The sequence below is a fragment of the Hippopotamus amphibius genome, chromosome 13 (assembly GCF_030028045.1).
Source record: "Hippopotamus amphibius kiboko isolate mHipAmp2 chromosome 13, mHipAmp2.hap2, whole genome shotgun sequence".
Lineage (NCBI taxonomy): Eukaryota > Metazoa > Chordata > Mammalia > Artiodactyla > Hippopotamidae > Hippopotamus > Hippopotamus amphibius.
The window spans coordinates 34,071,103-34,081,711 of record NC_080198.1 but is presented as its reverse complement, the minus strand read 5'-3'; the positions used below and the strand labels follow the sequence as shown (position 1 = coordinate 34,081,711).

The following is a 10,609-nucleotide window of genomic DNA, read 5'->3' as shown; positions in this document are numbered from 1 at the left end:
AAGAAAGCTCGCACACAGCAAAAATAAAGACCCAACACAGCCAATAAAATAAATAAATAAACTTACTAAAAAAATACAGAAATGGGTTTATACTGCAGCTATTATTCTACAACCTCTTGGGTTTTTCCACTTAACACTTTCACTTGTTATGGACCACTTGGCATGTGGGCATGTCAGTACACAGAAGTCACCTTATCCTTTTTAATGGCTTAATGAAATTCCATTATGAGATAAAATGTGGATTAATTTAACCACCTCTCTTTGATGGTCACTTAGTAACCTTGTTTTTAAGATATTTCCAAAGAAATGGATTGAATCCTGGAAAGACGTTTTCTTATGTCTCTAACATCCAGAAGGCAGTTTGCCCTCTATGAAAACAGGCAAGTTTAGATTCAGATAATTAGAAGGTGTGCTATGTGTGAGCACTTGCTTCTCTTTCTCCACTTGGCTTAATGTTTTGAATGTGAAACAAAACCAGAATAGTAGGCTTAGCATATGTTGCAACTGTTCATTTAAGGGCTCCTCATTTCACACAAGCACTCTTCTCTTGCCCGGAGAGTGGTTGCTGAGAAGCTGTGTCACCATGTGTGTGAGTGTGGGTGTGAGGCTACTGTTCTCCAAGGACCAAGGTGGAGCTGATTTAAAGGAATCCCCTCAGTTGAGCACCAGACCTGCCTTGCCCTAGGACGGATTGCCTTTTGCAGACAAGATAACTGTGATGTTATGATTGTTGCACTCACATGTACAATATGCAGTCACAGACATGCACAGAACATCACATCTGTATACTCAGGCATACAATCACATACCCATGCAGACACTCATGTAGTCACATACACAGACTCGCACACCCATCCGCTCATAAACACTCATCCACTCATATCAAGATAGTCTGTACACATATACATATACATGTGTGTATGTGTATAATATACATATGTGTATATATATGGTCATAATGTATCATGTATATATGTATACATGTGCAGACTGTCTCAATATGAGTATATAATTATATATATATTCCCAACATATATAATGTATACACACATACACGGAGAATCACTTAGGCAATGAAAAGTTGTGGGGTAACACAACATTGAAAATCAACTATACTTCAATTAAAAAAATCACTGAATCATTTAAATAAACGTTTACCCTGCTTTCCATGAAAAAAAATTGTGGGGGTTCACAGCATGCTAGAGCGTGGGACTGGGGCTGGGCGGGGAGGGGCTGGGGAAGCACGCTCAGTTCCTTCCCCTAACATATGTGGGCCAGCACACTGCTAGGCTTAGGTGAGCTGCTCCACGGCCGGCTGGTCATTCCAGGTCTTTCCCCTGGGATAGGCCTGTGCCACTGACCAAGAACAACCTTCTCAGAGTTGGGGGACAGCTCTTAGATAGAAGGGGCACATCTAGCACAAAGTACCCACATGCCCACCCATTGCCTTTTCCTGCATTGGGAGTTCAAGAGCTCTTTTCCGTTCAGTGGAAGATTTAGAAATGTTTGAAAGAGTCATCTAGTTTGGTGGAATTCAGCGGAAGCTGCCTTAATCCCTGCTCCATGCAAGGTTTGGCACAGTGAACCTGACCCTGTCTTCAGGGCTATCTTTTCCAAGGGCTGCATTTTAGACATCTTCAAAGGGCAGAATATATCTTCTAAGAGCAGAACACGTCCGGCTCACAGGGGTCTCCTTGACACGTCTGCACCCTGAACACCATCGTGGGGCTGGAAATAATGTCACCATGGTATAGTTAATAGAATTTTGAGAATGACAAGTAAATTTCTTTCCTCTGATAGCTTAAAAAACAGCATCTAGTAAGGCATTCCTCATAGTGTTTTTAAACTTTTGAGTAGCCTTCCTTGTCTCTCTTTTCTTCCTCCAACCAGCATCCTCCCACAGAGATGTGACTGAACACTTCTCCCCAGAGAAACAGTTTCCCTGATTCTTTCCTTCGTGGCAAATCTAGTGCTTTTTTTTTTTTTTTTATTTAGTGGGATCTTCCTGGAGCAGGGATCGAACCCATGTCCCCTGCATTGGCAGTGGATTCTCAACCACTGCGCCACCTAGGAAGCCCAAATCTAGTGCTTTTTAAAAGGCACTGTCTTGGGTAAGGAGGATGCTAGAGCTTGAGGAAGAAGGAAGCAGGCAGGAACTTGGGAGAAAGGAATTCCAAGCTGACACCTATTCTAGCCATTCGGTTGATGGTTATTGAGCCCCCATAATACCAAAGGCCTTGCTGAAGTCATTATAGTCCCAGTGATGAAGATGGGCACATCCCATGCAATGGGGGAGACACGGTGTAAACAAATAAATCACTCTATCAGTAGTGGTAACTGCTAGGAAGAAAACTGAAGCAAGGTAAGAGCACAGAGCTGTATGAGTGTGTGTGTATGGGGGTATGTGTGTGGATGGGTGTGTGTATGTGTGTTTCTGCTTTACTGGAGTGATTAGGTGAGGGAAGTTCTCCCCATGAAGGAGACATTTGAGCAGAGACCTGAATACAGTGAGAAACAGTCATCCAGGCAGCGGGCACAGCATATGCAAAGGCCCGAGGTGAGAAGGAGTTCAGTGTACGCATTTGCTAGGAACTCTAAGGAGACATGCTGGAGCGCAGTGAGCAATGGGGAGAGAGGTGGAAGTGAGGCTGGGGGGAGGGGCTGGGAGTCAAAGGCCTTGGGTGCCTTGGTAAGAAGCCTGTATTTTAATTGAAAACAGAAACCACTGGAGGATTTTGAGCAGGGGAATGACTATGGTCTGATTTTTGTTTCTGAAAAGATGGCTCTGGCTACCGTAGGAAGAAGGAACGTATTTGAGAGGGGCGAGGGGAAAGGATGTCTTTATAGAGGATGGGGTAGAGCAGTGTGGGCTGGGCAGTGTGGTGGGGTTGGAGAGGTGGGTTCTTTGTGTGCGTGTGTGTGTGAGTGTGTAATGATGGGCTCAGAAAGGCTGGGTAACTTGCCCAATTCTCCCGGCTGATGTGAGGGTGAGCCATGACTTGAACGTAGGTTTGCTTAAACCCAAGGTCCATGGTGCCACCGGGCTCTACACTACATTTCATGTAAAAGAAACCGCATGCTTGTCAACAGTGGTCCATGGCCACCAGCATCAGGATCCTTTGAGGGGCTTATTAGAAACACAAATCCCCCTCCATCTCCCAACCCAATTTGAACCTATGGAAGCAGAACCTCTGAGGGCTTGAGAATCACCTCTGCAGGATATCAAGGACTCACACGTTTCATCCCAAGGACCACTCCCTCCACTCCAGCCCTGGCCGCAGTGTCTGAACTGTTCCAAGAATTATGAACATTTGTCTTCTTATTGTTTTGAATAAGTAATACATTCATGAGGCTCAAAAATCAAAATGATTTAAAGTGATAAACATTGTGAAGTATCACTCTCAGTCCTGTCCCCATCTACTCTGTTCCTCCTAATCTCCCAACAGGGAGTAACTATTAGTAGTTTCCTGTGTATCTTCCATTCTTTACTTAAGAAAATAAAAATATGTATTCTTATTTTCCCCCTTTCTTATAGAAAGACAACGTGCCATTTACCCTACTATATACCTTGCTTTTTGAAAAACTTCTTTAAATATACACTAGAGATCTTTTCACATCCATATATAGAAGGCGTCCTCATTTTTTAAATAGCTGCATAATATTCCATTGTGGGGATGCACCAGTTTCTTTAACCAATTATGTACTGATAGCCAGTTGGGTCGTTCCCAGTTTTCTGCTCTTAGAGATAATATGGTAATGAATAACTGCATATGTATGTCGTTTAGCAACTGTAACATAAATTCCCAGAAGGGGGATTGCTGGGTCAAAGGTTAAAGCATTTGTTATTTTGCTCCTTCAGGGTGAACCATTTTGTATCCCCACCAACAACATCACAGCCTTTCACTGGTGTTTCTAATAAGAGCAGTAGATCTTCACCAGCACCGTGCCCACCCCCCCCCCGCCCCCCCCCCCGCCTTTACATTCTGGTTTGAAATTCTGAGACAATATAAGTTACTCAAAGTCAGAATTAAAACCGAAAAATCAATATGATGCTTCATCTGGTAATATCAAAATAAATAAAATGAAAGTAATTTAAAATTAAATAAGAAGCATTTCACTATGTGAAGAGCTTGTGTACTTGCACCTTTAAGCAGACTAACTAGGAATGCCACACCCCAAATGCAGATTGATACAAGGTGCTCTATTGGTGACTCAGGATCTGTGAGCACAGCTGCAGTTGGAGAAGCGATTTTCCAAAAATGGTAAAACACCAAACAAGCTAACTAAACCTTCTTGGTAAGGTTCTGAACAAAACAGAAGACAACGTTCTCTTTATTACACTGCAGTTGCATTCCTGGAAAATTCACTGTTTATTAAAACCATGCAAAAACTCCTTTGTATTTGCACATAAAATGGGTTTAAGTTCTAGATTCAGATTATTATAAGCAGATTTTTCTCCTATCTGAATGTCCAGTGGGTCCTTTAAAAGTCCAGTGTGACACAGGACAATTCTTCCTTGTGTGGGACTGTCCTGCTCCCATCCTTGAAATACCAGTAGAATTCCAAGTCATTGTGACAAATAGAGAAGTCCCCACTATTCATTATGCCCTCAGGGGCAATGAATGTCCTCTCCTGCTCTTAGAATGGCTGCTTTGGGGTCTCCTCTAGAATCCATGCCTTAGACCAGGACCAGGTGAGCATTTCTAAAACATTCACCTCTGTTTCATCGTTTCACTTCTGCACAAATCCCTCCAGCAGCTCTTCACTGTGGTAGAACAAGTGCAACATCCTCAGCTGATGGGACAGAGTCTCACACAGGTCTGCCAATGAAAAGTTCATTGGCTGGATTCAATGCTTCATTGTGAGTTGGGTGTTGAAACACAGGCTTTTGGGTGATAAGGGCAAGTAGGACCCAACGTCTGGGGCTGCACTTGGCTAATCAAAGGCTTTCTTGGTCCCTGTCTTAATGTGGCCATACCAACCCCTGCTTTGGTTTAGAGATCCTCCTTTAAGTGGTTGGGTGTCTTGGGACAACCAGCTAAACCTTTCTGGCCCTCCTCTGTTAAGGAAGAGTACGGGACTAGACAGCTGAGAGATCCCTTTCAGCACTGATTTTTGTGATTCTGGAAAGGATGATAGTATTAGTAACTGATAGGACTTCAAATCTGTGACACCGTGAGCTCTGATTTCATTAATATCAGAGAGTTTAAATATTTTTTTATTTTTGAGAGAGTAGGCAGTGTTTAGTGAGATCTATCTTAAATGTATTGTGCATAATGCTGTGTTTAAGATGGTCCATGTGTGAGTTATAAATGCTCAAGATGCTGTGATTCTCTGGGGAGGTGATTCCCTGTGCCAGGGCTCCTCTCCTGGTTCCCCTCCAGTTGCCCCAAAATGCCTGCAGTATTCACCTGCATAAGTCTGGCAGAGAATAACGATTTCATCATAAAATGTCATCATGACCTTGGTGCCCAAGTGGCCCTCAGTATAGTCCAGCAGTCAAGTGGTTGTTTATATATGACTAAGCTGTATCATTTTGCTGTGCCTCAATTTTCTCATCCGTTGTAGCAATAAAAATAACATGGACAAGTATGTTTTCTTCATACATACTACAGTTGACCTCTTGTCGAAGTTTATAATTATGTATTTATCATTTTGGATATAAAGCCTATCTCCCTTGATAGTGTATAAACTCCTTGAGGGCGGATGTCTGATTTGTTCAGCTGTGGGTCTCCCGCACATCCTATGGTCCCATCACAGAGATGCTTGACAGTTATTCACTGGATGAATGAGGGAATGCGTGCAGGCCATTCATGTGGATATTACATTGGTAGTGGATTTTAGGCTTACAAATAAGGGCTAGTATGCTTTCACCCACTCACACTTATTCATTCATTTAGAAAGAAGACTCCTGGGGTCTGACAGGAAAATTCATTTTTCTCCCAGCCCCCAATTTGAGCGGCAAAGCCATCGGGACCCTTTGCCCTGGGGTCAGGACGCTCAAGTCTCGGTTTGGAACTGCTAGCACACTTACGTAGACGGGAGGTGTGCACACAAGCGGAGAATTCATTATAACCAGTTAGTCATCCGTGGAGATTGTAGACACTGCCCGTGGGCGGGAAGCACCTGGCGCTTCCCGGGTGGGGCCTGTTTCCCTGAGCTGGGCCCCGAGGTGGGAGCACGGCCCGCCCACGGGAGCCCAGGCTCTCCCCGCACTCAACACAAACACCAAGGGCCCCTGGGCGGTCCTTCTCCCCGCGCAGCCAACCCTGAGATCCAGCGCCACATCTGCTAGGGTAACTTTCTTGCAGGGATGCTGGGCAGGAGAGCTGGCCTGGATTCTAGCCCGACACCACCAGGCGGAAGCTGGAGCCCACCCTCGCTCTCTCCCCTGAAAGCTGAGGGCGCTGAGGCTGAAGGCGGGTGACAGGGAAGAGCCCAAAGCCCTTGTAGGGGGAGTCATGCAAACCAGACAAACCCAGGCGGCAGACGCCCCGGGAGACCCCCGGCATCAGGAGCGCGCGGCTTGCCGGGGGTCAGTCGAGTTGCGCTCGGCAGGTCAAGGATGACTCAGCCTTGCTCGGGTCGGTCTTTACTGCCGGTCGGCGCGAGGGCCCCACAAAGTTCCTAGTCACACCCAGACCTCTCGCGGGGGCCGGGGCTCCGAAAGCCGGGTCCCCGGCTGCGTACGGCTGCGAGAGACGCCGCGGGGAAGCCTGGTTCCCCTGGTACCCAGGGCTTCCCCGACTTCCTTCCTCCTCGCCCCCGCCTAGGCTGGCCGCCCAACCGCGCCTCATGTCCAACGGGTGGGGGTCCGAATGGGGAGCGGGTGAACCCCCGAGCCTCAAAAGACTCTCTTATTCCCGAAATCCAGGGAGTCCTCCAGTCAGGATGGACTTGGAGCCGCAGTGCTTTCCCTCCCGGCCCCGCCACTCGCCGCAGTCGCGCGGACCCCGGGCCTCAGCGGGCAAGAGCGCGAGCTGCTCGGCAGCCCGGCCCCGGTTCGGGCGCGCCAGGGCAGCCCCGCTGCGGCCCGAAACCGGGAGCCCCGCGCCGGCAGTGCCGCCCTCCGCGCCTTCCCCGGTCGGCGCCGCGGCCGGAGGAGCAGCGGCGGGCGGCCACGCAGCAGTGCCCGCGCCAGACCGCCGAGCCCCGCTCCCATCCCCACCGCACTCCTCCCCGCGCGACCCAGTCCGCCGCCGCGAGCGCGGCGCCTTCCTCAGACTTTGGCCTCTACCCCGCACCCCTTGCCCTCCGGAAAACTGCGCGGCGGGCCCGGGGGTCGCGCCACCTCTGCGCCCCGCGGCACCCAACCCGCCGCCGCCTGTGACCCGGCCGGGCCCCGGCCTCCCGCCTGCGCCCCCAACCCCAACCAGCTCGGGGCTCGGGGTGGCGGGGTCCGGCCCGGGGCCAGCCCGAGAGTGGCGCCCGCGGCGGCGAACTGCGGAGTTGTAAAGAACTCGGCGGCCGCAGTGGGCCGGGCGGGGCAGGGCGCGCTCCGCCGCGGCCAAGGACACTGGAGTTTGCAAGTCCCCGCCCGCGCGGCGCCTCCCGTCCTCCCGCCGCTGCCCGCCGGACTCCCGGGGCCGCCGAGGCGGGGCCGGGCGGCCTCCGCTGCGAGAGGCGCGTCTCCCTGCCTCCTCCCCCGCCTGCCTCCCTCTCCACCTCTCTCCCCTCCCTCCTCCTCCCCGCCCTCCCCGCCCCGCTCCTTTTTCTGCTCCCCAAGTGCGCCCGGCGCGCGAGAGGCAGGCGGGGCGGCGCGGAGCAGGCAGCCCAGCGCGCTCGCCCACCGCCCGCTCCGCGCAGCTCCCCGCGGCCGCTCTCGTCGCCGCCGCCGGCGCGTCGGAGGGAGCCCAGCATGGCCGGGCCGGGCTGGCCGTGCCGCGCGTCCCGCGGGGCCTCGGCGCTCCTGACCGCCGCGCTTCTCTACGCCGCGCTGGGGGACGTGGTACGCTCGCAGCAGCAGATCCCGCTCTCCGTGTAAGTGCCGGGTCCTGCGCCGCCCGGGGAGGGGACCCGGCCGCCCGCGACCCGCTGTGCCCAAGTTTGGGCTCCTGCAGGTGCGGCCGGGCAGGACCTGCCGCGGGCGCCGGCCTCGCCTCTCACACCTGCCGGCGGGGACCCTCGTGGTGCGGCGAGGCTGGGGTGGGATCCCCTCGCCCCCTCCCCGGGCTGGCGAGTGAGACCTGGAGAGGCTCACTGCCTGTGACAGCACCAACTTTGAAGCCTGTTTACTGCATCCAACTTCCATGGGCCGTTTATTTACCCCCCTGTTTGCTATCTTGCTATCTCACTTCTTTTTTTTGGGTGGGGAGGGGGGGATGTCGATTTCCTCTGATTAGTCTTTGCCAGGTGATGCCCAATTTGGGTGGTCAAGTTCTCAGGCAATTATTCAAATAAAATTCAGTGATCTTTCTGGAGAGCCTGGGACACTTTGCGCATTTTGAACTATGTGACCCCCTCGGGCCCCCTCCCGCGCTGCGCTCTGCAGTTTAGTGCTGGCAGTTTCTACCAAGGCGCTTTTACTATCTTTTTTTTTTTTTTTTCCTTCAGTGTTATACCGCCCGGCTACTTCAGCCACAGCCCCGTGTGTGCGTGTGCGTGCGTGTTGACTGTGACACGGTGTTACATTTGTTCCTGTGCCCTTTCTCCCTGTAGGGTGAAGCTCTGGGCCTCTGCTTTTGGTGGAGAGATAAAATCTATTGCCGCTAAGTACTCCGGCTCCCAGCTTCTGCAAAAGGTAAGGTTTCTGTGGTGGCAGGAAGCGATGATTTTTCCAGCACAGAAAATGGAGGCAGATTTAGTTTTCCAAACAAACGTGAACCCCGAGCAGCATCAGTTATCAGAGGTGTCTCTGATCCCCTGGTTTCTTGGCAATGTACTGTGCAGTGACTTCTCCCTACCAACCGGTTATTTTTAGATGACACTTGATTCTAAACACAAAGAAAAGCAGGATACTCACTGGTACTGTCCTGGCTGGGGCTCGGAAACTGAGTGTTTTTGCATGGCTCTCCTCTCAGTGTCGGTATTGCAGTTTCAGTGTGAGAACAGATGCTCCTCTGGCCAAAAAATGCTAACTTCATCCAAGAAGCAGAATCAGTGCCTATATTATGATGTCTTTCACCTTGCCTGCGGTGGAGGCTGAGGTTCAGTATATCAGAGAAAGACGCTGCACTATTGTTTGTCATCCCCGCAGTTGTACAATCCCATTATTCCCCAATCATCTAGACCCAGGGCTGGGATGCATTACATCATTACAGATAAGCAGAATGAATGTGGTTATCTTTCCACTCAGCTGCACTGCTGGATAATAACCTATGAGAGTAGTCCACAAACTTAAGAAATTGGTCTGCGTCCATATATTCTGGAGAGTAATGAGAATGGAGAATTGATTATTAGGCATTTATCACAAGCTGCATCAATTTTAATTCAAACAGGCAGCATTATGCTTAAAATTACATTGTGAGATATATGGTCCTTTGCCCTCCCCCCCAAGAAAAAAGGAAAAAATGGGCTGGGGAGGAGAGATTAGAGGGGTTAAAAGAATTTCAAGCTAACAAATCAACAGGATTAATCCAAGAATTCTCTCAAAGATAGAAAATAAAATTGGCCTTTAGGGGATAATTCTCTGAAAATGGGTACAAACAGCTTAAATTGTTAAGTTAACTTTTAAGCATTTTAAAATGTGCTTTTTGGGCCAATGTAACATATGTGTCATGCATGCTGCCTGGTAACCAAGTACGTATTTTATTTATGGCATTCTGCTGTAGAGAGTAGCGTTTTTGGGGACATTATATGAAACAGTTTGTCACATGAATTCCAAATATCGTAATGAGGCATCAGCCCACAAGAGAATGACAGAGGTTAGCCTGGCTTAAAAATTGCCAATAACCATATTCTCTGAAACCATGGAAAGATGGTTTTCTCAACTCTGTTGCTTGGGGACAGAGTTCATTGAATTGTAGGCAGTTGATAAAAACTTGAGGTTACAATGTGCCTTTAAGGATGATGATAATTTATATACCTGTGACCTGCCTCTCAGTTTATAGGAGTTGCCTCTTTTGCTAGTGTTCTTTTAATCTAAACCAGTCTGTACCCTGCTTTGGCATTTTGCCTGCATGTCAGATGTTTTATGTGAAGAGTTCTGGCCTATTGCATTGCCTGTGTATTTTGCTTATGCTTTTAAAGAAGAAAACATTTTGTATAACTTTAAAGAAATATTTCTTATCTGCACCGTTGTAGTTTAGTTGTAGCAGCTCTGAAAGTATCCCCTCAGAGCCTGTGAATGTTTTTTTTTTTTTTGGTTATGCTTACATATCTTATATCTCACATTTTGTAGGAGCACATGAAATATATTTTTTCCTTCTCTCCGAAATTGACACACACACACACACACACACACTGCACAAAACCCCATCAACCATAATATTGGCTACTTTATAATAGCAAATTGGAAAAAGCTAAAATGCTTCTCTTACCTTCTCATCAGCATCCTTTCTGATACTGAATTCACAAGCCTTGCTTTGCTTTTGTCATGTTTGAAGCTTGACAATTGGGTAATTATTTTCAGCTGTTTGTGGCTTTGTTGTCATTTCTTCCTGTTGCTTGG

At 49.0% G+C, this 10,609-nt stretch overlaps 1 protein-coding gene across 1 annotated transcript in view; it reads left to right on the top strand.

The window, feature by feature from the left end:
* Positions 1-7,858: 7,858 nt before the first annotated feature.
* The window catches only part of CACNA2D3 (calcium voltage-gated channel auxiliary subunit alpha2delta 3), a 781,884-nt gene continuing 779,133 nt past the window's right edge, over positions 7,859-10,609 (top strand). The window contains exons 1-2 of the mRNA XM_057705866.1: positions 7,859-7,980; positions 8,659-8,740. Coding sequence (XP_057561849.1) covers positions 7,859-7,980; positions 8,659-8,740 — 204 coding nt within the window. The remainder of the gene's footprint in view (positions 7,981-8,658; positions 8,741-10,609) is intronic.